The sequence below is a fragment of the Triturus cristatus genome, chromosome 4_2 (assembly GCF_964204655.1).
Source record: "Triturus cristatus chromosome 4_2, aTriCri1.1, whole genome shotgun sequence".
Lineage (NCBI taxonomy): Eukaryota > Metazoa > Chordata > Amphibia > Caudata > Salamandridae > Triturus > Triturus cristatus.
Genome location: NC_140586.1, coordinates 266,611,639 through 266,637,252, shown reverse-complemented (window position 1 = coordinate 266,637,252; position 25,614 = coordinate 266,611,639). Strand labels below are relative to the sequence as shown.

Sequence of the window (25,614 nt, the reverse complement as noted above, 5' to 3'; positions counted from 1 at the left end):
TCATTTCGATCAAGGCTCATGTATGTAAACTATTTAATTCTACTTACATCTTTGGAGCAAATTATGAAGTTGTAAAGATTGGTAATTTATTCTAATAATGCTGTTAAGTATAGTTCCAAAAACTTAATAGGGATACAATATTATGTTTATGAAAAAAGAAGGTATACAACTGTAGACAGAAAATGATAAATATTACTTTAAAGTTAATGGATATTAAAAGCTCTTTGCTACTTATCTGTGCCTAAAAAAAATAAAAACCAAATATATACTGCTAGATAATTAGGTGGTAATATTTAAATTTTTTGTTGGCATACATCTGATGAATTCATGAAATATTAATCCTGATGATATTGTTATATTTCTAAAAGCGTGTAATTTAGCTACAATTTCTTCAGATGAGACACACATGCAAGCTGCTCTGATAAGCTTGAATGAAACTGCTGCAGCAAAAAGCACTTTTAATTCAGATAATTATGCGGTTCCTTTATCCCTGAACCATGTGTCCTTCAGAGTAATCTGTGAGCACACTTCAGTTCCTTCCATAGAGCCTTGAGGCAACCCTTCTTGTCTAAGGTTATCAAAGAGGCAGATGGTCCATGAACAATTGACAACATCCAAATCTTTTCCATCGTTATAAACATTTAAGTTCTTGGCACATGTTCCATGACTGGCTTGACACCAAGTTTGTATGTGGCCATCTTCAATTCCAATGGGCACCGTGGCACTGTAAAAATGTCACCATTTCTGGAGGATTTTGAGATAAAGGGGCTCATTATGATGGCGGGAGGATCACCACCGCAGGGCCGGCGCTGGCGATGCTCCCGCCATCATAATGTGATTCACCCACCGCCAAATTAGGATGGCGGTGGGAATCACATTGGTTCTGCGGCGGACAGAAAGTCCATCTGCCATGGACCCGCAAGGCGGTCCTTTTCCTCCCACCTTGCGGGACCTGAAACCAGGGCATCATTTGCGGTAGTAATTATGATGAGCCCTTCTGCCTGTCTTTTTGCGGTGGGACTGACTTTGGGGGCCTGTTGTGGGCCCCCTCTGTGGGTGGGGGTGCACTGGGGGTACCCATGGTACCCCCCTACATTTCCACGCACAACGTGGCATTTTCACATTGTGGACGGTGCTGCAGCCAGCAGCACCGTCCACAATGTGAAAAGGCCAGGATGCGCCAGTGTGGCGGGCAGATCCTAATTGGGCTGGTGGGACCGCCGCTGGCTGGCGGGTGGGCTCTTTGCCCGCCATCTTAACGAGCCCCATAGTGTTGAGAATAAACTGTTGCTCAAGGGGTGAATACAGTGAATGTGCACCGGATTTAGTGAAAGCCAAAAGTAGTCACTAGACTAGTGAACTCCTACGGTATTGTGTCTAGACACTGAGAAATAGACATTGTCCATTTCACCCCTTTGTTACTGTTTGTAAATTAAGCTTTGCAGGGCTTTTCTGGCTAGGAGGGTTTGTGAGCATTGCTTTGGCCTGGGAGATTTTATATGGTAATCTCATAAAAATATGGTAACTTCAAACAGCAGCACATATTTCAGACCAGTGGCAGACTGGTGGCCACATTCAACTATATAAAGAGATTATGAACTGCGCTTTTTACTGCTAGAACTCATTTTGCTGAGAACATTCTGTAAATTGTCACTATTGTTTTCATGGAGCAATGATGAATTATCCTGGTACCGTGCTGACAAAGTGAGCTTGGTTCCATTCTTAAAAGTGGGAAACTGATCAAAAACACATAAAAACATAGCACTTAATGCTTTGGCACTACAATAATGTTTGAGGTCAAATCTCTGGCAAGGAAGTAACTGTGGAGTTCTGTTTTTGTAAAAGCAAAGCACTGAACCTTTATCTATGATGGGGTATGCCAATGCTTTACTGTATTACTGTATTCTGACTCTCTATACTTTCGTCACCTCCTTGAGTAAGCATTTGACTACTCTCTGCATTGTTACCAATAGGATTGTGTGCTAAATTGAAGAACTTTGTTATTTAATAGTCTAATAGAACAGTGGACCCATGACACTAGAGTAAATTAATCATACTTCACCATTGGGGTCCACTTATTTCTGGTAGCCCTGGTACCACCCAAATTAGGTCTCACAGGGAGTATCAAAAATACTTTACATATGCATGACATAGGTCTTCATGGTGGGATTGGATTTTCAACGTCTTCAAGGATATTGCCAGAAAAGAGAGATGGCAGGGGAGTTCCCATTTATAATTTCTACCTGCATAACATATCTCAGCTGTTATTCTACCACAACATTGTAACCAAAATATTGTTATATATAAATAGCATGTTTTAAATATAATTTGCAAAAATATTGCACCATTAAAGGTAGTAATAGAAAATCTGCACCCAAAGGGACAATATTTTAGTAAACAATATTTAGGATACACTATTTCTCTTAAATATTATTTCTGATAACAATATTCTAACATACGCTGGCCACGTTAAAGTCTTATTTAGGGCTATGCATGCGTTCTTGCAACCACATAGAGGTTCAAGCATGTTGTTTATTCTTTATTCTTTTCTTAACATGGGTGATTGTGGTTATATAGTGTATTTATCAATGTACTGATTTATTTTGGCAAGTAAAAGGACATGTAACAATAGCAGGATTGTCGAAAATATTAAACTCAGAGGACTTTCCATCTTTCTTTAATTGCATACTCTGTGTCGATGTCATCTATTTATGCCCTTTTACATGCACATGATATTAGTATTTCTGTCCTCATCTACAAATAAATGTATGTAAGATCACCTAGGCTATATATCGGACAAGTTTCCTCTATCAACCTGACCTTGCTAATCTACAACTGCATAGCCCAATAAGCCTGTATTTACCTGCAGAAAAAGGCATGAAGGCATCTTGTTTGATGAATTGACCATCTGCGTCCAAGAAGTGTTCTGGATAAAACTGGTATGGCCTTGCCCATACGGACTCATCCTTCAGGACGGACGACAGGTTGAACATGAGCATGGTGCCCTAGAAGTAATAACTGACTTGTTAAACAATGTAAGTGATCCATTTTTCTCTGTTTCTGCAGAAACACAAAGTCTAAATGAACAACACAGAAAGAACATTTCTAGTTTGCAGGCTCTTCTTACTTTAAATCTATATTGCTCTGTTCAGGCATAACTGTGAGGAAAGTTAATTATTATATGATGTGGTTGTGCAACCTCAACATGCAATAAACTCAGAAGTCTCTCTTGGGTCCAGTCAGGCTCATTTGCAAAACCTTAGCTCAACCTTGGGTAGTTGTGGCTTCAGGCAGTCAGGCTTTGGCAAAGGAAAAAGCTTAAAGCATTTAGGAGTACCAAAACAGTAGAATAAGAAAACGGCACAAAGGAAATCCAAACCCCAATTTATAAAAAAAGGTCGTATTTTTGTAAATTTCGTGATACTAAAAGGAACAAAATCCACCACAGATATAAATTATTAGGTAAATAAAAAATCACTGCTTTTCTTTCAAATCACAAACAAGCATTGGCAACTACCGTGGTAAGCGGTTACTTTGCATAATTTTGTAAAGTTGTAAACAACTACTCTGGTCCCCTTTGGGCGACCAACTCCAGCATGGAGCAAGTCACAGGGGCCAATTAGGCTTATTTGGGCAATTACCTCACACTCAAAGCAGTCTCCGTCCACTTCAGGTTTTAATTGCAAACTGCCTTTGACGTCAATGGAGTGCTCCTGATGAAATGGAAACAGGATGCTGAAGATGCTCAAGGATAATGAGGATGCTGATCTAGTGATGGAGTTCTTAGTGGGGCTACTTCTAAGTCCACAGTCAGAGTGGGGTGAGTTTGGTCACACATTTTGATCAACATTGAAGTCCAGCCAAAAAACACTTGCCACTGGTCTCCGGTTGCAATGAAACACACGGTTCCCTTTTACTGGTTATAACACCCAACCTGGGTGACCAAACTGCCTACAGACACCTCTCCTAGACTTGGGTGTAACTTTTTAGGGTCAGGAGTTGGTAACTCAGGTTGCACTTTGGCAGTCATCGGCAGTCAGGTAATCTTGGATACCAACTCGCCAAGGCAGTCTTTCTCAGCTTTTATGGCCCCGTAGCTTTAACAGAAAGTCAGCAAACTGACTCTTGGAGTTACTTCTTCAGTCTGAAACTTAGGGATTTCCTCGAGCAGGGCACCACAGGCACAGTGCTCTCTTTTGTAGCCCAAGGAGCAGCAGGTGCAGTCTAGTCTTGGTGTGGCCTCTCTTTGCTGTGTCCAGGGACCAGTGGGGACACCCCTTTTCAGACCCCCTTCCGGTACAGAGGTGATCAGAGGTATTAGGGGTGCCAATCTTATGCCCAGAACTTGCCCTCAGGGATGCAGTGACTACTGGCCAATGGGCTACCTTGTCACCTCCCGCCTGATGACTACTTCCTGAAAAAGGTGGCATCTAGCTATCACACAATGTAATATTCTGCCAACTCTCTAGGTGTATGGAGTTTGGTAGCCCACCCTAGAGTTGTAGCTACTTAAGGGCTACACGCTCATGGGAAACTGGTTTGGCAAATGATTCCCGCTCTCTGTCCCCTTTGCCAACCTGTGTACAAGAGCCACCCCGCCACCATTTGCCCTTCAAAGATGACTTCCCCTTTGAGGCACGCCTTACAGGCTCACACCCTGTTTGACTTTCCTGCCAAGAAGGGGTAACATCTCTTCCAACAGTAGGACCTTTGTATTCCTTCCTGTGAGCCATTCACATCACCCCCTCCCCCTACCAGGAGGGCGGAAGGCTTTCTCATGGCCAGCACCTATAAATATTCAGTAAAAAACGTTGTGCAACAGATTGACAACTTTTTAAAGTTGCCATTTACTTAAATGTTACATCGAGTCAACCTGAGCAACAGTCTGGGTTTAATGCAACAATTCGTTTTATATCTAGAAGTACCAACTTTAGTAGTCCCATTCAGGAGTTAGCACATCTGAGTGATCAGTGTGTAACCCTATATTTGCCAATGGGGCTAGACGTCTTTCCAAAGTAAAATGACAATGTGTGGCTTTTACTTTTAGAACATGTAAAACACAAGCCCCAATTTTTAATAAAAAGCACCCTGACTTGAGGCTTGATAAGCCTACCTTAAAGGGGGCATATATATTAAAAGGGAAGGTCTGGACTTTCTTATTCTTTTAAATGGCAAAGTTGAGTTAGCAGTTCAAACACTGCTCTACCAGCCAGCCTTGTGAGGCTAGGAGTCACCCTTTACTTTGTCACACTCTTGCTGGGTTAATAAGTGCTGCAGTCCACAAGGGACACTTCAACTAACAGGCCCTTGTTCTAGAGACTTATAAGAAAGTTTACTTGTGCCAATTGTAGGTGAACCAATCACACATTTATGTTTTAAGGGTCAGAGCACTAGTACTGAGGCCTGTTTGGCAGGACTCAGTGCGCTTTCAGAGTTGAAAACCAGCAGCATCAGTTCAAAACTTTGGGGGTGATCATGCAAAAAGAGGCATTTCCTTACAATAACCCTAAACCTTTCTGAGGGCTAAAATATGTTGTCATTTGGTGTATTTTCTTGGACATCTGGCATGATGAAGCATGCACTCTGACGCAGCACTTCCAGAATGCATGAAGAACAGGGTCTACAAAACCAAATTCTTCCCAGCATCTCCATTCTTGCAGACAGTACCGATTTCAGCACTGGGAGCACTACTGCCTGTGGATTCCACAATGGAATTCTCAGGTATTTTGGGAACCTAAACTATTGTGCTACCTGCCAACATGTTACCTTGAAAAAAGGGACCCTGACAGAATGACTCAGTGGATTTGCATTGTCCTCTCACTGGTCATATGCTGAGACTCGCTGAGACTTGATCAGCTAGTCATTAACATTGTGCTGCCATGGAGTCTCTAAACTGTCGTGCCAATTGAGTCTCTAGGGACTCTAATGCAGAGTTAATTTAAGTGAAGCATATAACTTTATTCTAGGCACTACAATGCTTAGCAAAACAGCTTCAAACTTGGCACATGCCAAAATGTTGTGCCAGATAGCAAATAACATCAAAATGTGAGTAATAAAACCAAACAGATACGGGACAGAAGGAGCTCAACTTCTTGGCTCCTCAGTAGGCTTCTTACTAGGACAGCTCATCCTTTTTTCCATCATGTATCTACAGAACGTGAGAATTGGAAGGTGTTGTGATGTGTACGTCATTCTCACTGCCATTCCTGTGATACCAGACCCCTTCAAGTTAATTAATTACTTTGACTGAATATATTTTAATAAGAGTCTCACAAGGGGTCTGACATTAGGGGCAGGGTGAATAGGTAATGTTAATAGAATTGAAGGGGAGATCACCATAAGGCCTAAAAGGTCCTGTTTTTTTAGGTCTTGTGAGCAGTTGACAATAAAACGTTCCTAACCAGGGACTTTGTCAATCTCTGATAATAGATCGTTTGATGGAGTCACATACATTTACACATAAGTAAAACTACATGTGTAAAATCACTTCTACACTGTGGAGTAAATTTACACATTTTCGTTAATGACCATTTCTGAGTGCAAATTTACTATAAAGTGTAGACTTACATGTCTCCTCCCTTTGAAATAGGGAGTGTAGCCAAGTTTACTAGTGTATAGTTACTACAGATAAAAAGGACTGGCACTGCAGTATGCAAAAAAGTGATGGACAAAATACTTGAATTAACCTCAGCCACTGGTAATTATATGGGGTCACATCCCAGTCCATCATTATTTTGCACATTACCTCACCTCTGTTTGGACCCAACCATATGCAAATCAGTCTTGACACTCCTCCATTATGAACATTTCAGCTCTAACCCCCACATCAGGTCTTCACTGAACTGGATCACATGTGAGCCAAGGCAGGTTTTGACCTGATTGGGACTGATCATTCATTTACTGCTTGGTTCCAGTGGCAAGGTGAGCACGGGGCTCATGCCAGGGGATTCCCACAAAAAAGTGATGAGGGAATGCTTTAATCAATCTTAGCCAATGGTAAATAATATGGGGCACTTCCCAGTCCATTGTTATTTTATACATCCTGCAACCTCAGCTTGGACCCAGCCATATACCAATCAGTCTTGACTTAAAATAGCAACAGTCCAGGCCAGGTCCTCCATGAACCAGAGTACAAGAAACCAAAGATTGTCTCATCCAAATTGGGGCTCTTCAGTAGGGTGTAGCTTGGCTCCAGGATCACTTTGGCCATGAAACCCACATCTGGGCACACTTATTGCAATCAAGGCATCACACTCAGGTGTACAAAAAGTGATGGATTGAATGTTTGAATTATTCTCTGGCACTGGTAATTACTCTGAGCTTCATTGCAGTCCATCGTAATTTTGCTCACCATACCACCTTAGTTTGGACCAAGCCATATGCAAATCAGTTTTGACCCTGCTGCAGTAGGAATAGTCCAGTGCAAACTGCTGGGCGAGGTCCTCCATGAACCTGAACATAAGAAACCCAACACTGGTATTGCCTTGATCAGGGCTTGTCAGTCAGAGGCAGCTTGGTTTCAGTGGCAAAAGGAGCATGGGATCCATGTTTAGGCATATCCATCACTCTAAGGATGTTGCACTTAAGTATGCACACAATGCGATGGATGGAATGCTTGAATTAATCTCAGCCACTGGTAAATATTCTGTCTGAGTGATTACCAATGGTTGATATTAATTCAAGCATTTTATCCATTATTTTGTTTGTATTTGCATTTGTATCAGTTATTTATAGAGCGCGCTGTGACCAGAATGGTATCCTGGCGCTAGATAGACAAAAAGAGTCATCCATAGGGACATAAGTAATAAATAAGACGATATTGCATCGGAGAACCAGAGTTTCATACCAAATGAGGGAAGAGCCAAGTTTTCAGGGCCTTCCTAATCTTAAATAGATCAGTTTGGGATCTTACTGGGAACAGTAACTTGTTCCAGAGCTGCACAGCTCTCACAGTGAAGACGCGTCCTCCCTGCCGTACTTTGCTAAATCTCTGTTCATGGAGAATATCAAGTGTGGTTGAATGAAGAGACCTACCAGGAGTGTATTTCCTTAATCTGACCTGCAGTGGCTTTGGTCCTTTGTTGTACAATGCCTTACAGCCAATACAGAGTGATTTAAAAATAATCCTCTGTTTAATGGATAGCCAGTGGAGATCTCTAAGAGCACCAGAGGCAGAGGAATTCCAAGATCAATTTAGCGTTAATTTGGCTACTGCTATCTGAACACGTTCCAATTTCTTGAGTAGTCCCAGGAGGAGAGCATTGCAATAGTCCAGTCTACTTAGTATTACACCTCTGGAAATCAGGGATCTTGCTTGGGCAGTTATCATTGGGTACAGTTTCCTGAGGCCCCGAATCAGAAGGAAACAGATCTCAGCTACTCGTTTCACATGCTTTTCCGGTGAGAGGTCCTCATCCAAAACGACTCCCAGATTCCGGACTGTCGTTGAGTTGCCAAGCAGGGTCTCTCTGGATAAAAGCCAGAGATTGGTGAATACAGATATTGGGATTTTACTACTGGGGGCAGTAGAGGAGCTCAATTTTACCTCCAGTTAGCATGAGGGAGGTTACATCATCAAACTAGATATGTCTAATATGCAGGCTTGAAAATTACTGATGGAGTCAGTCTGATGAATGTTAAGTGACAGGATAAATGGAGTGTCATCTGCATAATTAATAACCTTGATCTTGTAGGAGTTTTTTTTTTTGTTCTTTTGCAGGTGACATCCTAAATGCAACAGGTATGCCCCTACATGTGTAATGTGCTCACTGTGCCCTAGGACTCAAGCTACTGCTTACTGATGAGCCCAAGCAGGACATACCAGTTCTGGGGTTGCTAGTGGTCCCTTTTGGGGGGGACCTTGCCTGGACATTGGGAACAGATTGATCCTATGAGGAGCAGAGAATGTACTGATTTACATAAGGAGGGCCTTTTTTCTTGAGTTGCATTGTGGGTAAAAAACAATGGACTGTAATGCATCTCGAGTGATTGCCAGTGGTTAGACTATTTCAAAGCATTTTTCCATCACTTTTTCTTTGATTGTTCTGATGCTATTATTGATTAGCTAGCTTCTTCAAGTGAACTCTAAAAACAAATCTTAATCAAGGCTTCACAATAGTTAAATATCTATTTACTTTTTTAATGTCCTTACTTCCTAAAGGCCTAATTAACAAAAGCTTGATTAATTACAGAGGCGTGCTGTTCCTAGGAACGGCATGCCTCTGGGATTAATGAAGTTACTCTGAAGCACGGGTGCAGCACCTGTTTAAATATTGGCTCCAGGTCCCACCAGTTTATTCTAATTGAAAAAGCTCCCATGATAAAAGATAGATATTTATCCACATAGGCTTACACCCATAGTACAAGGTACTTTCATGGAATTCTAAAACAATATCCAGGTGTACTCCTGGGAAGCTGTTTTGAATTCCTAGTATGGGTTTGGGCATCTAGTGCGGCTTGGGTCTCTGAAGGAAATGAGTTCTCCATGGAGAGTTGTTCACACAGTTTGCCCATTCATGTCTGGATGATTACCCACTTGAGGTCAGCTATTTACAAGGTTTTTGGTACAGGCTGAATGCTGTCTGTAGGAGGAGGTTAGTTTACCTAAGGGAGCCTGTGTGTCTGAAGAGTAATGTATGCTTTACATGATTATGGTTACTTAGTAATTACATCTGACATGCTGTACTAGTTTTTACAGTGAATTGAACAGAAGTTGGTTGGATCTAATCAGTGATGTCATCAATGACGTCATTTAAAATGCTACCAGTGATGTTATCAATGATGTAATTGAAAATATCATGAATGATGGAATATGTGAGGTCTTAAGCAGTGCATGGCAGAGGTACAAATTATAGTTAGCTTGCTGAACTACTACTATCACTGACATTGCTGCCTAATTATAACATCCCTTTAACATTTGTTTTTTTCAGTGACTTTCTAGGAGTTTTCTCAATGTTAAGTAAGATATTACTACCATATATAACTGTATGTAGTAGGGTCTTGCCTGCATGGAGAACCTTGACTACATTGAGGGAAGAGTAGCACAGAGAACACAGGCTGTGTGTAGTAGTGGCTTTGTTCTAATGGGGAATTGAGGTCTGGAAGGAGTGGCCTGTACCCACACTTTGCACAAAGAGTATGGACAGTGCATAGTAGGGTTTGCTAAGGAACTGGCACCCACACAAAGATATCTGTACAGTGTGAAGGCTGTGTATAGTAGATTGGGGAGGAACTGGCGTCTTTGCGAAGACCTCTCTACAGAACAAAGGCTATGGGCAGTAGGGTATGGTTTGGGTGAGGGATTGGCCTCTCCATAAAGACCTTTATACAGAGGGAGGGCTTTGTGCAGTAGGGTTTGCTGAGGGACTGCCCTCCATATAAACACCTTTGTATAGAGCTAAAGCTGTGTTTAGTAGGGTTTGGTGAGCTACTAGCCCGTCCGCATAGACCTCTGTACAGTGCGAACACTGTGCCTAGCAGGGATTGATGTGAGACTGGCCTCTCGTCAAATACCTCTGTGTAGGGCGAAGGCTGTGTCTAGATGGGGTAGCCCATGTGGGACTGGGCTGTCCAGCAACACCAAGAGCTCTGTACAGGACGAAGGCTGTGTGTAGGAGGGTATAGTAAAGGACAGGCCTCGCGCCACACAGACCTCATTGCAAGGCTGTGCATAGTAGGGTTTGATGTGTGACTGGCCTGTCTGCCATGACCTATGTGCCGGGTGAAGGCTGTGCGTGGTGGGTTTTGATAAGGGACTGGCCTGTCCGTAGAGATCTCTCTAGAAGGAGAAGCGTGTTAGTAGTAGGGTTTGGGGGGGCTGGAATTACGGCAAAGACCTCTGTGTAGAGCAAAGGTTGGATGTAGCAGGTTTTGGTGAAGGACTAGTCTGTCTGCAAAGGCCTTTGTGCAGGACAAGGGATGTGGGTAGTAGAGTTTGATGAAGGAATTGCCTGTCCAGAAAGACCTCTCTATAGGGTTTAGCTTGTGCATAGTAGCATTCTAGTGAGGGACTGAGCTGCCCACAAAGACCTATGTGCAGGGTGTAGGCTGTGTGTAGGAGGGGTTGTGAGGGACTAGCTTGTCTTCAAAGACCTCTATGGAGGGTGAACACTTTATGTAGTAGGGTTTGATGTGGGACTGGTCTGTCTACCAAGATATCTGTACAAGGTGAAGGCTATGTGTAGTAGTGTTTAGTGAGGGAGTGGTCTGATCGCAAAGACCTCTGTGCAGGGTGAAGTCTCTGTGTTGTAGGTTTTGCGAAGGACTGGCCTGTTCACACAGACATCTCTAAAGAGCAAATTCTGTGCATAGTATGGTTTATTGGGGGACTGGCCACCACAACCCCTCAACACGGTGAAAGCTGTGTATGGTAGAGTTCTAGTGATGTACTAGCCTGGATGCAGGGCAAAGGCTGTGAATACTAGGGTTTCATGAGAGGCAGGGCTGTTCGTTAATATCTCTGTGCCAGGAGAAGGATATGTGAAATAAAAAGCATTACAATGTTTATAAATAAATCTTCAAATCAAGCATTTCTATTTGAGATGTCATTAAATGAGTGCCAGAATATTTCTTTAACACTCTTCAGAGCACATAACGCTGCCATAAGACGAACCACAATGTATCCTAGCAATCCCCAGCTGAAAAGCAAAAGCTCTAGCTGTGGGAAATCTTAAAAAACAGTATTCATGTTTCCAGGAGACACATTCTATAAAATCTGGGAAACATAAGGTTACTTTACAAAATAATTGTGGGGGAGTGGCAGCACTCCCTGCTGTCCCCAGATGCTTTAAGAACCTGTTGGTGGTGTCCTTGCCCAGATTGGGACACCACAGAGAACAAAATATTAAAATGGCATGATAAAGGGCATTATGGCGTGCTCTTGGCCAGGAGCAGTGAATAATAAATGAGTGGGTCCAGTTGCACTGTGTAGGATCCAGTATCTTTATTGTGTAGGGTGCCTCCATCCCACCCGAGGGCACTCAGGCAGATATTTTTTGTTGGTGCCACAGGAGAGTCCCACAGCCCCAGCAATCCCACAGGCTCCCTACACTCTGCTGGATCCATCATCCAAATTCTTGTGCTGCCGCCCAGCTGGAGCAACTTCTTTTTGCTCCCACAATGAGCGGGAGTAATGGAGTCCCCTGGCCTTACTCGTAGGCATGGAGAGGAGCCCTGGGGTGACCAACCCTGTGACACATGCAGGGGGCAGGCAATGCACCCACAATGACTGTGGTGCTCGTCCATACACTTGGGGAAAATCGGAAAGGATTACGAACCTGCCCAGCGTGTTGAAACCTTCAGTCTCCCCTCCCGCCGTCGCAACTTGACACCCAGCGACCGCAGTGAGCAGGGAGACTACATCCCCCAGCCTGCCCTGCCTGATGTGACGCTGTTCCCGCGCCCAGAGACGAATAAATACCGCAAGGGCCCGCGTCGCGGGACCGCGCGCGGGACGTGTCGGGCGGAGCCTGGGCCAAGGGCGGGCCGTCTGAGGCCGTCGGAGGTCGAAGTAGGTCGGGCCGGGCCACCCCTCTTGAGGTGGACATAGTACGCATAGCTGAAAACGACAGTATTGTGCCACCTTTTTGTACTTGGTCCATACGCACTGGTGATTATATATGATCTTGTTGTAACATATGTGCTAATCAGGGTAAAGGAGGGCCGCTCACAATTCCCCCAGTTATGGTTAGACGCGGAGCAAAGGCATCAGCCGATCTAGCTTGTAATACCATTGACACTTACCTGGTAAAAGCAGTTAGTGCTCGTACCCAGGAAATAGATCGCACAGAAAAAAGATTGTCTATGGGCTCAAGTGCACTACCTCCAATTATCCAAGGTAATCAAAGCAATCTAAGTAGTAACATCGAAGTACCCATAGCCCCGACTATCATCGAAGGTGATGATGTTAATGCAAGCATTCCCTCTAATATTTCTAACTCCCCTAGACTGTTCGCTACAGAAGTCAGTCCTGTTTCACTAATATCTCCACTGGGAAACAAAAAAGGGGCATGGAAAACAACTACGGGGCCGAGTGTCGCGTCTAAGAAAAGGGGGAAAAAACTTCCAACTATTGAGAATAAGGTCACTACACGTACAAGGGCTAACCAAAGTCCCATGGAAATATTTAACCCAGAAGCAATTTTTGACAAACTAGCTGAGCTTATCAGGCCATTATATGAAAAAGTGGACAATTTGGCCAGGGAGGTCAATAAATTAAGAGGAGCTATTGATAAAGTTGGGATGCGTGATAAACAAAAAAAAGGAGTAGAAGCACCTACTATATCAGAGGGCACTGATGAAAGGAATATAGGTGTCCCCAATATGACCAAAGGCAAGACCCCCATAAGTCAGCCGAGGGGGGGGCCACCTACTAGCCCCCATGTATCTGTGGAAGGGAATCCAATAGAAAGAGTTAACCAGAGAGGACAACCTAATGGAAAAATTGCACCTACTGATCAAGCATGTATGGAGAAGGAAGTCTATATGACTTCAATAAATGCTAGAAAGCCGCCACCCTGCATTAATTTGCCTCCGGAATGTAGTCCGTATGTAGCAGTGCTTGTGAACATCCCCAAGCTAAGAGACGGGCAAGTTGAGAACCATGATACATTGAAGAATAAAACGCTTCACTGGTTGGCCAACAAATGTAACTTCCCTATGGAAGGGGCCAGTCAGATGATATTAGCGCAAAGAGTAAGTTGGATAGGTCCCCTCAGGAAAATTTTTGAGGGGGATTGTGTTGTAATAAATTTTAAAACCTGCTCTTGGGCTAAAAATACCCTTAGTAACGCTCCGTTACCTTCTGCATGGGAATGTAACACCACTCTTTTACCATTAGGCTATTTTTACAGGCACTTATTGGAATCTAGTTACTCAATGAATCCCAGTTTTGCAAGTATGGTGAGACCATGCTATAATTTTCCTATTCCCACACATAACAGATTTAAAGCCCTCGAATCCCTGGAGGACAACGATTGACACATTTTTCCCAAAGGTTCTGTTCATGATAGCAATCCTCTTATCCCTATAATAAATGAAGCACCCAGTGTTGAGAAGGGTGAGACGAGTAGTGATAATCAGGATACTCGCTATACATTCAACACAGTAGAAGCCGTACAATCGTCTACTGACTTTGAATTAATTATATTGGAGGATGGTAGTGTAGTTGATGATTTTAAACCCACCTGTCCCATAAGTTATGGAAATATGGAAGATATTCCCTCCAATTTAGTAACTTCTGAAGATGTGATAAATGGTTGCACAACTGCCAATCCCGTTTTGGTCTCAGGTCTCAGCGTTGTTACCTGGAATATAGCAGGCATAAATAGGAAGTTGGTCTCTCCCTTTTGGAAAGATTTTATTAACATAGGGTACGACATAATATGCATCCAAGAAACCTGGCGAGAGGAGCCTATTTTTATTGAGGGTTACACCTCATACTGCTTGAATGCAGTTAACTCAACTATTGGCAGGGCAAAGGGTGGGCTTCTACTGTTGATATCTACTAAACTCAACTCTTGCAAAATTAGAAGTTGTATCCCAGTGGACGTCCACTCTCAGGTGTTATGTCTTGAGTTTGACAAAGGTAAAAATTTAGTTCTGATTAACTACTATAACAACATTTTTACTGCAGAGCGAGGTAAAATCTTGACCCCACTGGATAAGGAATTAGAGAGGGCACTGGAGCTTCTAGGCAATCAGTCGGTTGTTTTATGGGTGGGCGATTTTAACATAAGCCCATGCCTTTTTGCCATGAGTGACTTGTGTGGGTTAAGAAGGGAGAGTGGAAATAAACAGGAAGCTGACTACTTGCACTTTCCACATTGTGCTTATGGCATGGCTTTAAATAATATGATTGCAAAATACGATTTGGATATGTTAAGTTGTATGAAAAACAGAGAAAACATCAATTGCCCTACTTTTACAGGAAGAGATGCTAACACTTATATTGATCATATCCTGCTTTCTAATAGCATTGCTTACTCTAACCTATGGGTTAACGAGCAAGTACTAAGCGATCACAATAGTATTTCCATATCGCTGCACTGTTGGGGTAATAAATTAAGAAATGTTAGCAACTGCATTAACTCTGTTGAAGCTATAAGACCAAATGGAACGAGGATTAGGTGGTCAAGGATTGTCCCACTTAAACTACTTGAGGAGTTGCTGGTAAAATGCAGCAAGGAAATAGAGTATTGTCTTGGGGAGGAAGTTAATTCGTATAACATATTAAATAATGTACTTACGATTAATGAAACGATAGATAGTTTACTGACCAACAAACATAAGGGGAGAAAAGAACTTAATATAGGTTGGTTCGACAAAACTTGCACACGTGCTTTGCATGATCTTAAAATTGCTCTGAGTACCAAACCTTGTAACCCCACTATTATCAAAAGCTGTAGAGTTAATTATAAATTATCCCTAGCCAAGAGGAAAAGAGAACTCCAAGAAGAGGCTTGGGACAACCTCAACTTAGCTGCAGACACAAAAAATAGTAAACTTTATAGGGACACTATAAACAGCTCCTTTTTAAAAAATGACAAAGTGCCAGAGCTATCTTCACATGTAGATTGTAATTCGTGGATGGAACACTTTTTAAATATTTTTAATCCTGGCGGGATTGTTTTAGATTTATCACTGGATAAGGATCTTTCTTGGCCCAGGCTACCGTTAGATATAAGCCTTGATGAGGTTTACGAGGGATTAAACAACAGTAAAGGAGGCAAAGCCCCTGGCCCAGACGGGGTTCCGCTGGATCTCTATAAATCTGAATTGCATTTGTGGGCCCCTCTGTTAACTAGATTTTTTAATGCAACTGCAGAGGGTCAGTTACCTATATCTTGGGGCCAGTCTCTAATCATCCCTCTTTTTAAAAAAGGCTCTAAATCTGTGGCAAGTAATTACCGCCCCATTTCTTTATTAGACTCCTCTATTAAATTTTTGAGTAGAATAATGTTAAAAAGACTTTAATCTTGGGCCACAGACAATTCAATTTTATCAAAGCCGCAATATGGTTTTAGGAAAGGTATGGGTACTTTAGAGCAGTGTGTTAATCTTGACCTCCTGGTCAACAAATACACTGTTGCCAAGGAAGGGAATCTGTTCCTCTGTTTCGTAGACCTGAGCAGCGCTTTTGATCTTGTGGATCATGAAACTTTGTGGGACATCCTGTTAGAACTTGATGCCCCAAAGGAGTGTGTATATTTTTTGGCACGGCTCTACTCACGATTATCATGTAAGGTCCGTTACGGACCCCAGGGGGAGTGTACACCTTTTTTCAAAGTTGCAAGAGGTATCCGGCAGGGTTGCGTATTAGCACCGTTTTTATTTTCATTATTTATTAATCAAATTGATTCAATTTTATGTAAGCTACCCTCGGATGCCCCTATTATAGATGGGAGCGCTACTCCAATTTTATTGTACGCTGATGACGCTGTACTTTTATCAAGAACGCAGGTCGGGCTGCAACGCCTCATAGATAGATTTGTGATGTTCATTAATGACAGAAAATTGGTAGTTAACAAGTCTAAGACTTTTGTAATGGCCTGCGGTAGGAAAGCCAAATCGACTACCACTACCTTTTACATTGATAAAGCAAAGATCCAAACGGTCAAATGGTTTTGTTACCTAGGTATAACATTTTCAGGAGATGGGAAATGGACACACGAGGACGAAAATGTCAGAACGAAGATGAGTAGAAATACCAACAGCATTTTTAGATTTCCTGCCAAATTGGGTCAAAGGAGGATAAAAGAAATGATGGCAATCTACAATGCCATAGTATTTCATCGGCATTATACGGGGCGGGTGTGTGGGGTCACCATTGCGTGAATGCACTACAAAATGATGAAAACAAGTTTAAAAAAAAGTTATTATGTGTCCCCCCTCAGCATCAACCCTGTTAATTCATAAGGAAGTCGGTATAGACCATGTTGCAGATTTGGCTGCTCTACGCCCATTATTACTTTGGCGTTCCATCTGGTCTAAAAATTAAACATTCTTTACACAATTAATTATTAAAGATTGTTTGAGGCTTGACAATTTATCTTGTATACCCTGGCTGAGCTATATTTATTATTGGTTTAACCTTCTATTTGACTGTAATATCCGCTTGAACCCTGAGGCTTCTGCGTTGATACCCAAGAAAGACTTAAAATTGAAGTTTCTCTCATACAAGAATGCGGCCAGAGAGAAGCAGTCTATAAACTTAAAAACTACTGTATTTTATAATGCTTTGAATCTGAGTAAAGGTCTCCAGGCCTATCTTACTTTTGTTACACGTAATTCTCATCGATATGTTTTAACTCGTCTAAGGCTTGGGATTGTCCATCATTTAGTTTCATTCCCACATATGAAAATCAGATCCGATATTTTGTGCCCTTGTGATAACGTCTCAAAACAAAGCTGTTGCCATTTTTTACTGTTTTGTAAATTTTATAGTCATTTTAGGAAGTTTTATCTTAAACCTATCTTTTTAAAATATAATGTTCGGTCCACCAATTCTGCATTGAAGCTTTTAACAACTCTGGAAAGCCCTGACATTTGTATTATAACTGCATCTTACGTGTTAAAATGTGTATCAATAAGGAAGTCTATAATGTGTCCTGTGTAGTTCTAACTGCTCTGCGTATTTTTGCACATTTATCATGTACTGTTAGTAATCCTGAGTCATGTGTAGCTTCCATTGCTCTGCGTATTTTGCACATTTATCATGTACTGTTAGCAATTCTTTTATGTATACCAAATCTTGAGGTTCCTCTGATGCATATTGCATTTTAATATTTTCTCTTTTGCGCTTTTGCACTTTACATGCACCGCTATTGCACATTTGTCACTTTATGTGAAATTTGCACCTCATTTCTAAGGATTTTCCTGTTTCATACTGAAAATGGTCAAATTTATATATAAATATAGTGTGCATTCTGAAGACGGCATTTCTCCATGCTATGTAATTCTATTTTTCTGTTTTATTATTTGTCTTGCTTATATGGTTGTATTTTACCAACCGAATAAAGCCTTTTTTTTTTATTGAATTGACTGTGTTGTCCCAGGAGGATAAGGTCATGTATATATATTTTATACAGAGGCAGCTGCTATTGTGTTGGTATAGTTAGGTAATAGTTTATATATAAATGGCATCTTTTGTTCTGAGCCCTAAAATCTGATAAAACTGGTAATCCTCTAAATGACATATTTAACTTTCCTATAAAACCATAGTATATGGTGCAAAATTACAAGCATGCTATGGAAAGTTAAATATCAACTGTGGACTCCAGCATTTGGTGTGCTGTCCACTAGTATAACAAAGGAAAACATGGTTTAAGGCCTACCACCGTAGCTTGACTGCTGAAGTTTAAACTTGCAGCCCAGCCCATCAAAATAAACATTTGTAAGGTAAAAACCTTCCTTTAAAATCATGATGTCACGCCTATGTAGGATTTGCAGCTCGGAAAGTAGGGTGCAAGGTATATAAAAATGTGATATATTGAAGTTTTACAGTGCATGTCCTTGCAGTGACAAGCTCCCATAAGATATTTTCACTGTGAAAGGCTCTGGCTGTCATATGTGGAAAACTATGACTTCTGCTATCTTAGGTTTGGGACAAGCTAGAGAAATGTTACAACCACTACTTTTAATATTTATTAAAAATTCATTATAATGTTGAAGACATATTTGTAATAAATATTTAGGAATAGTAACTTTTAGAAAGAGGTCTTTTTCCTGTCTGATGTTCCTGGGCCTCAATTGGCATTAGCATTAGCCCGAGGCGACTGTCCTGCTTATGCTTGACCATAAGCAGACATGAAAACTGCTGCTGGAGCAGAGACAAAGGCTTAGTGAACCCAGTATATTCCTGGTTGATTGTAAGGGCAGAACTGAGGAAGGGGTAGACTTTGTTCTTTAGGCCCAAGGTAGCCAGATTGACATCAGCCCAGTGGGACGGGAAGATGGTCCCAGAACAGTTTGGTGTAGCTTACGAGGAGGAAACTGTTAATTTCCCTAAACACACCCTTACCTAGCACACAAGTTCCATTAAAGGACAAGATGTCTGTACGATCTTGGATTCTCTCTAGAGTAGTTCACTCCAGGCCAATTTGCTGTACAACACACAGGATGTGTTGCAAAAGTGGGTAGGGTTGCCCCTGGAAACATTTTCCCACTTGGTTAGGGGGGTATCCAGGAGTCACCCCCTCCCTCAGTGGCTACTGAACTGTACAAAAATGGATCTTACCAGCAGCTCCTCAGAACACTCTCTGTATTTGTGGAAGAACAGAAGAAGGGATGCACCTGCTAAGTAGGACCTATGAGAAAATGTTAAGGTTTGGACTTGGTCCCATTTGTACCAAGGACAAATAAGTGGACTTTAAGGGTCAATTGACTGACCTCCTATGTGGTAATAGGGACACAACAATATGAAAGAGGCCTTTTTTGTGAAATCCTCACCTGGCCAGTTGCAGCTGGACCTAGTCTGGTTGGAGTAAGTGCTAGCCAATAAATACTGTTCCTGAGGTCCTGGGACCTTTGACTGCATCTACCTGGATTTCCCCATTGAAAAGTTGAGATGTTGAAAAACGTTGGACTTGCAGACCTTTGAAGGAGCGAAAGCAAACACCCAACCAGCAACCTTGTCCAGTAAAGACTTCAATTTGGCCCAGCTTGGAGATGTTTGCCACTCAAAAACCCTGTTTAGTGGACCCCAGGAGCAAGTCAGTCTAACTTAGGTGTGACCTTCTCAGAAACAGACTACAGTCTGGACCCACTGGAGGATTCTGAGCTCCGAGAAAGATACTACGTCAAAATGAAGCAATATTGACCATGCAGAGGCGGAAATGTATCCTACTAATGACAGAACTTTCCTAGGTGCAAAATGTATACTTTCCCCACTTGGAGCTATTTTGGCTGAAACCAATGCCTTCCACTGGACCTTGTCCAATGACTTCATCATGTCAAATTCGGATATTACTCAGTATGGCCACTGACATAAACCTCCATAGACTGGACATAATTAGGGTTGTTGCCGTTTTGGTCATTTGTCCCCTCACCTGATTTGGAGTGGGTGAACATATGGCCAGTTTTCACTGTCCGTCACCGCCAGGTGAATCCTGGGGGTAAGGGGCAGTGCAAACTGCAAAATGCTCCCCTCGCCATGGGAGAAAACTGAAAGTTTGCCATGCTGCTCTGTCATTTAGACGGAGCCATCGGTCAAACCTACTATGCATTGGCAGGAACCACTATCACAGCAGTTCCTGCCAATGCTAGAGATGTCTGCTGTGCCGGCCAACATCTCAGAATTTGGCAGGCAGGCACTCCATCAGGGTGATAGAGTATTTTACTCCATCACTGGTGGAGTAAACACCTGTCCGCCAAACTCTGAGGCAGTAAGAAATTCCTAAGGTAACATCTTTGACCTGGATGAGTCTAGTTGGTTAAAAATATGCTCACAAATTTTTCACAACTTCTAAAATCTTTTTCTATTTTGCCTATGATCTATTATATGAAGATCTCCACCACAAGGGTGAAGATTTTCCAATGCCAAAGTATAGGAAACATTCTAATTAAAGGTGCAAAGGGCAATATGTGAAAAAGCAGAGTACATATATGAAAGAAATTATCACAAAGGCCCAGTGTCCCCACTGGGAGTTAGCACCTAATTTATAATTTTCATTTATCTAAATAAATATGGCATTCTCCTGCTTTTCACACAGTGCAATCAGTCAATGAGTTCATGGACAAGCTCAGCTGTAGCCAAAAGTCAGATAAGGGACACTGCACTGAGAGGGGGCAGGGCACTTAGGGGCATATTATCAAGACAGGCGATAAAATTATCGCCGCTTTAGCCGCAGAAAACTGCCGCTAAAACGGCGATAATGGGCTTGAAAATATGCTCTATGGAATTCCAATTGAAGCTCAGCTTAGATGTCCTTCACATCTAACATGGGCTTCAATTGGAATTCCATAGAGCATATTTTCAAGCCCATTATCGCCGTTTTAGCGGCAGTTTTCTGCGGCTAAAGCGGCGATAATTTTGTTGCCTGTCTGGATAATATGCCCCAAATTCCTTAAACTTGAGACACTTGGCTAAAAGGAACTGCCTTGATGAGTTCTGAAACAGGGGGGGCAGTCTGGTGGAGTACGAGAACAAATAACTAGAACCACTTCACATATTGTTACATCCAAGCTTAACTTCTTGGACGGCAGTGCCACAAACTTAACCAGAGTGGTATTGCCAGGGTTAAGGTCAATAATAATTGCCTGGGGGCATGTATGCATGCCAAATTTATTCTATTCCGATCTTAGGAGAAGTTTCTGCTTTTCTAGTAATGCTGGACAGCTACAAACGAAGTTCTGAAATTATTCATCATACATGCCAGACCCTGGCACATTGTCGATTCCGAAGACTTGCGCCACCTGGCTACATGTTTAAAAAATGGGTATTCCCCAAGACTGAGCTCCATAAACTTTTGTTTTTTATATTTTGAGGACATGCAGGCCAGAGTGAGAGAAGAAGCACTACGTTTTTAATGCTTTGTTTGAAGACATTTCAACTTGTGTGCAAAGTCAAAAGCTCTCCGGCATTCAGGAGGCTGAAACAGTCCTCAGTTTACCATATAGAGCTCTCTACCTCAACTGCGGAATCTCCTTATGATAAAATATATGGAAAAGTAAAATAGCTTATTAAATGTGAGAAAAAATTAGTATTGGAACAATCCGTACAAGGACTAGGTTCAATGCATAAAATGTCATTATTTGTTGTAGTCTGTGTGGTGACAGCTCTGGGTGGGTAGAATCAACAATGACAGCCAGACCAGAGCTGCAAAATATAATCAATGGGTCAAGTTTATTATATTAACTGCACAAAACCTTTGTTTAGAAAGAGGAGCATTTTGAGCATTGTGATGGGTTGTCAAGGTCACCCCCTGCCAGAATTCTAGCCCAGCAGAATCCCATCACCATCCTGAGAAGGACGGTGCCCTGTTCTACACCAAGATTTACTCCCAGGTAACACACATCCACAGGTAAATGAGGAGATAGAGCACTCCAAGTTATTCTGGCAGAACCGCACACCCTATGCTTTATTGGATAGGCAGAGGTAGGTAGAAGTACAATTTTGTGTATGCATATAATCAACACAAATGCACAATGGTTGAATTGTTTATTCAGTTTACCCTTCTTGTAACGCTAGGTGCTCCATTCAATTATTTATTGCAGCGTGCATATTTTACACAGTAAATATTTTAAATGCCAAATTGTATACTTTTTATGTCCCCCTTTGGGCATGCATTAGTTAACAACACACCCTCAGGTAAATGGGAAGTTGGACCATTCTAAGGTTTTATGGCAGATCCACACACCCTATACTTCATAGGATAGGCAGTGCTCGGAAGTAGTTTAATTATATGTATGCATATAATCAACACAAATGCACAATGGTTGAATTGTTTATTCTGTTTACCATTCTTGTAACACTGGTAGCAATATTTTGCTCCATTCTATTAATCATTTCAGCACATGTATTTTGCACAAGTCCAATTGCTTCAATAAATATTTGAAATGCCAATTCTTTTACTTTTTGTGTCTCCCTTTGGGCATGCTTGAGTTAACAAAAAAAAAGGGTAGATCTGTTTCCACAATTTCCTTGGGAAATCAGGGTTGTCATGTTCTGAGGTTACAGACACCAGCCTTGTGAGTTTTAGATGCACTGACGGCTAGACAAGAACTATGTCAACATGTTATGATGGCATTTGTGGAATCAGTACCACATAGTTTTGACGTTCGAGTTTCCCAATTGCACAGCCGTACTGAAATAGCAGGAACCGTATGACAGTGGAACACTCCTTGGGACTCCAACAGAGCAACCCCAAAGGAGCAGGTCAGACTGGTCACAGGGCCGAATGATCAAGGGGAATTTATTCTGCCTCTTAGCACCATGGGTGCAGAAACACTTTTGACCTTTAAGAGAGTCGGAAAGGAACTCCTAGAACTCACATCTCTAGTGGGGCCAGAACTCACATCTCTAGTGGGGCCTAGCCTGAATGTCACCTATCATAAATGACGCATAACCACTCAAATTAGAGAGAGGAAACTGAGACTCAGTAAACTGCCTATTTAACACTAGAGTACTGACTTCAGGAGGTCTGTGTGCATATTTGTGTATGCCGTATTTCACTTTGTGTTTGCATAAAAATACCCCTTATTTTATAAAGGCAAGTATTTTACTGGAAATCATGTATTATTGCTACTGAACATATTTTAAGCTGTGAGCCTGTGTTCAGCCCCTGCATCTACTGGAGAGGCCTTGCACCTCTTGACATGCATTACCACTGAGGGCCAAGTGATGAAGGGGTACTTGGCCCAGTCTCTAAGGATCTATAATCAGTTGCTATCCATCACATCAGGAGTAAGAGGCCTCAACCCCCGCTGTGGGGTGCAGCAGCTCATGCTTGCCCAGTGGCCATTTGAATGTGGTTCTAACAATAGTAATATTGGCCTATGCATAATTGACACATTTATTTCACTTATAAATCCCTAGTATATGGTAATATATGTACTTGGGGCTGGTACCTTAAATGCTACAAGTGGCTGCAGCACTCATTGAGCCACTCAGTGAAGTACCAGTGAACAATGTGTTTCGGGTCTGTTATTGCTGCCTGTAGTGCACTTTTAAACTACTATTTGATGTGGCAAAATAAACCTTTTGCCAGGCCTAAAACGTTCTTTTTTAATACTTATAAGTTACACCTAGTTTAGGCTCTAAATGCCTATAGAGCAGGATGCATGCTATTGAAATGCAAGACATTTGTACTTAGGCTTTACATATAATGGCAGTGAAAACCATCCAACGTAATTTTTTACTGCACTAATTCTGGCTCTCCCATAGAAAAGCACTACGCTACAATATAACTCCTTATATGCATACTCCAGTTTGGGACTAGATAGAAAAATGATTCAAGGATTCAAAATTAATATTTAGAAAATTCCACTTTTAGAAAGTTGCAAAAGGAACAAACGATGGACGGAATGCTGAACAATGCAAACATTCTCTCCTAGTCACAAAGATATGGATTAAATCCATCATTCTTTGCTCACCACGCCACCCCAGTTTGTACCCAGCCATATGCAAATCAGTCTTGACCCCTGTTCCCAGTCCAGCCCGAACTGCTAAGCCAGGTCTTCCCTGGACTGGAAACAAGCATCCTGGGACCGGTTTCGGGGCATCACCCCTTATCCACCAGGCTCACTATAATCCAGTGGTGCAGTGAGCACAGGACCCACGTCTGGGCATACCCTTCCCACTTAGGGCGACAAATGCAAAAGGAACAAATGATGGAAGGAATGCTGAACAATGCAAACATTTACCCCAGGCACAAATATCTGGGCTTAATCCATCCTTCTTTTGCTCACCATGCCACCCCAGTTTGGACCCAGCCATATGCAAATCAGTCTTGACCCTGTTCTCCGTGGGAATAGTCCAGTCCAAACTGCCAAGGCAGGTCCTCCCTGGACCAGAAACAAGCTTCCTGGGACCGGTTTCGGAGCATCACCCCTCATCAGCAAGGCTAGATTTAATCCAGTAAGCACGGGACCCACATCTGGGCATACCCTTCCCGCTTTGGGTGACAAATACGAAATGAACAAATGACGGACGGAATGCTTAACAATGCAAACAATCACCCCAGTCACAAAGATCTGCGTTTAATCCATCGCTCTTTTGCTCAACCCGCCACCCCAGTTTGGACCCAGCCATATGAGAATCAGTCTTGACCCTGTTCCCCATGGGAACAGGTGAGCCCGAACTGCCAGGTCCTCCCTGGACTGTAAACGTGCATCCTGCGACCAGTTTCGGGGCATCACCCCTCATCAGCTTGGCTAGCAGTGAGCACGAGACCTACGTCTGGGCATACCCTTCCCACTTTTGGTGACAAATGCAAAAGGAACAAATGATGGATGGAATGCTGAATAACGCGAACATTCATCCCCTGTCACAAAGATCTGGATTGAATCCATAGTTTTAGTGCATTTTCCTGCCTAAGCCAAATGTTCCTTTTCACTGGTGTCCATGGCCAACTCACTGTTAAAGACTCTCCAGTGGTGTGAGTGATGTTTGTTCCTCCCAGACAGTGGACAAAGGGCCTGGGTGTGAAGAGGAGAGGGTCTTTCTGATAGGATGGCTAGGGAGGAGCTGTGCGCCTGCCCTGATTGCACATCAAAGAGTAGCTTGGGGACTGTATCCAGCTCTTCTTGGCTTCAGAAGAAGCCTACCCTGTCAGTGGCAGATGCATCATACACCTGGGCCTGACTTGCCTTTGTTTCACTATCCAGGCTGAAACCAAACCCATGGAAAAGGGAAAAACTGACCAGAACCAGCTTCAGGGTTAAACAAAAGTGTGTCCCCACCCAGAGGTTGGCACTTGGCATGAAAGTGACATCTCAAGAACATGAAATCCTCCTGGACCTGTGGAGACTCCGTTGGGGGACTGTCCTGTTGGCAGAAGCCTGAAGGAAGACTAGTGCTGCTTGCCTTGAACCAAGGACCCCAGAAGTGACTGTAATGGTCAGTTCGATGGTCATCTGTTTGAGCAACTGGTGCAAATCAAGCTTCCAGCAGCCCTT

The 25,614-nt window shown here is 42.4% G+C and overlaps 1 protein-coding gene across 1 annotated transcript in view; it reads right to left on the bottom strand.

The window, feature by feature from the left end:
* LOC146833604 (cytochrome P450 2D15-like) overlaps window positions 1-25,614 on the bottom strand; it is a 355,595-nt gene that overhangs the window by 3,223 nt on the left and 326,758 nt on the right. The window contains exon 8 of the mRNA XM_085601483.1: window positions 2,864-3,005. Coding sequence (XP_085457609.1) covers window positions 2,864-3,005 — 142 coding nt within the window. The remainder of the gene's footprint in view (window positions 1-2,863; window positions 3,006-25,614) is intronic.